Source organism: Octodon degus, unplaced genomic scaffold, assembly GCF_000260255.1.
Source record: "Octodon degus isolate 3935 unplaced genomic scaffold, OctDeg1.0 scaffold00023, whole genome shotgun sequence".
Lineage (NCBI taxonomy): Eukaryota > Metazoa > Chordata > Mammalia > Rodentia > Octodontidae > Octodon > Octodon degus.
The window spans coordinates 11,525,131-11,527,556 of record NW_004524599.1 but is presented as its reverse complement, the minus strand read 5'-3'; the positions used below and the strand labels follow the sequence as shown (position 1 = coordinate 11,527,556).

At 43.2% G+C, this 2,426-nt stretch overlaps 1 protein-coding gene across 1 annotated transcript in view; it reads left to right on the top strand.

The window, feature by feature from the left end:
* Positions 1-2,426, top strand: part of Riok1 (RIO kinase 1) — a 36,880-nt gene that overhangs the window by 21,096 nt on the left and 13,358 nt on the right. Inside the window, exons 7-9 of the mRNA XM_023712058.1 lie at positions 938-1,050; positions 1,156-1,236; positions 2,272-2,358. Coding sequence (XP_023567826.1) covers positions 938-1,050; positions 1,156-1,236; positions 2,272-2,358 — 281 coding nt within the window. The remainder of the gene's footprint in view (positions 1-937; positions 1,051-1,155; positions 1,237-2,271; positions 2,359-2,426) is intronic.

The window sequence follows — 2,426 nt, the reverse complement described above, 5'->3', positions numbered from 1 at the left end:
TTTTTTTTTTTTTTTGGCTGGCTCAGGCTGCCTTAAGGGTGTGTCTGGTATGGCATGTGGAACTGAGGATCAAACCACGGTCCCCTGTGCCTGACTGGGTTTGCCCATATAGGCACTCAAACAACTGAGCTAACCCATAAGCTCCCATATGGCTCATTTCTGTGACTCAGACTTCCTCCTTTTTTAATGGATATATAAAAAGGCAAACATGGTGTTTTTAAGTTACTAAGTCCCTGTATAAGAATTATTAGAGGGCTGTGGAGATAGCTCAGCGGTCTAAGCACCTGTCTAGGCAAGCACAAGGACCCAGGGTTCAATCCCCAGTACCACATGCTGCACCAGTCCCGCCCTTGGGCATGCCAAGGTAGCCACCAAGACTGGGCGTGATGGTACATGCTTGTAATCCCAGCGCTGGGGAGCCTGAAACAGGAAGATCACTACGAGTCTGAGCTGCATAGTGGGACCCTGTAACAACCAAAAACATTTTTAAAAAGGAATTATTAGAGACAGGAATATTCTAAAATATTTTCTATATTTGAGATACAAAGACTTGTGTGCAGAGAGACATGTAAGTATCTATGTACAGCCACCCATTGCTTGACAGTGGGGTATGTTCTGAAACTCGTCGCTGGTTTTGTTGTACAAAGCCGATAGAGTACACTCACGCAGATGAAGCCAGCTGCCTCACCCTGTGGGGCGTGATTCTAGAGAGCCAGAGTGACATGCTGGGGTGCCCCGGGAGGCCACATGCTGAGCCAAACAACTGCACATCTTGGCTTGATGTTTCACATTTTAACACATCTTCCAGCATTAGTTGTGTTCTCGATGAGCATTATTTTATCACTCTTGACTTTTGAGATTAGGATCAAATGTGGTACCTTGGAAAAGAATGCACTAACACATTTTTGTTTGTTTGTTTGTTTTTAACCTAACATAGGCCAATGTGTACCATGCCAGCACACCAGATGGAAAGAGCCGAGCAATCAAAATTTACAAAACTTCCATCTTGGTGTTCAAAGATCGGGATAAGTATGTCAGCGGGGAATTCAGGTGAGCTCAGATTTCTCTTTTCCTAGTTTCTTTAATTTCTCTTTCTTAAAACATTAAATGAGACTAGTGGAATGATTGAAATAATGAATCCTTTCTTTGTTCAAGGTTTCGTCATGGCTACTGTAAAGGAAACCCTAGAAAAATGGTGAAAACTTGGGCAGAAAAAGAAATGAGGAACTTGATCAGGTGACTGGGTGTGGGGCCTTTAGCCCTTGAGGGCCTGTGCACTTCGGCCTGAGAGAGGGGCTTTCTGGGCCACTTAGCACTGCTGCATAGGGCAGTAGAAGCTCATGCCAGACAACACTAGCTGCCCAACCTCTGTGTGACTGCTCTGCAGTTTGTGTTCAGGAAAGCTGATGCTTTGAATAGCCCAGTAAAGCATGTGAAAAGGTGTAGAACTTGTGCCGAGGAAAATAAAGGGCTGTTGGCCAGAGAGATAGGTCAGTGGCATAAGTGCCTGCCTGGCAAGCACAAGGTCCTGAGTTGGATCTCTGATACCCCAAAAAACAATTACAAAAAAAAAAAAAAAGAAAGAAAGTAAAGGGCTGCTACAGGATTTTCAACAAGGAAGTGACACAGCTGGTCATGCTACTGACATAGCTCGGAATCATTGATTTCAGCATGTGTTATTTCATTAGTTTTTAAGTTTCAGTCCAATTTTGGATACAGCAAAAGGAAAGCACATATCTTGTTGAGATCAAGATTTCTTAAAATTTGGCAATGTTCCCCTCCCCTTCCCAGTGTTTTTTGTCTTGTTACATGTCGCACACAGGTATCATATGCTGGATAACTGACTTTGAGCAGATATTACTCGTTGAAGTTCTTTTGAATTCTTGTGGTCCACTAGCTATTAGATAGGTGTGAGTCCAACGATTCTTATTAAGCATGTTTCAGGCTTACAGCTCAAAAGGTAAGTGTGAACATATCTACTGTATTTCATCAGTTCTAAGGTACACATTTTGCACAGTTCACCATTTCCTGAATTGGAATGACTGCTCCCAGCTATGGGGTGTGATTGTTCGCTAGCCAGTGTTGTGTCACTCCTAGTGGCGCGTATTGTACAGATCTAAATCAGTTATGTCTTAGCCTTTATGGCATGTGCTGTTACAGTTGGGAGGCCCCAGTGCTCTTCGCTGCAGCAGCATTGATCTGGGCTATTGCTCTCTTAATTCGTTTAAATACCCTTTCAGCATTTCGTTGTCTTCTTATGTGTTATCACAGGTTAAACACAGCAGAGATTCCATGTCCCGAGCCAATAATGCTAAGAAGTCATGTTCTTGTCATGGGTTTCATTGGTAAAGATGACATGTAAGTGTATGGAGCACCTAAGAACTTCATGCCTAGACCTGCATGCTTAAGGGCTTTGGCTTTTTTTT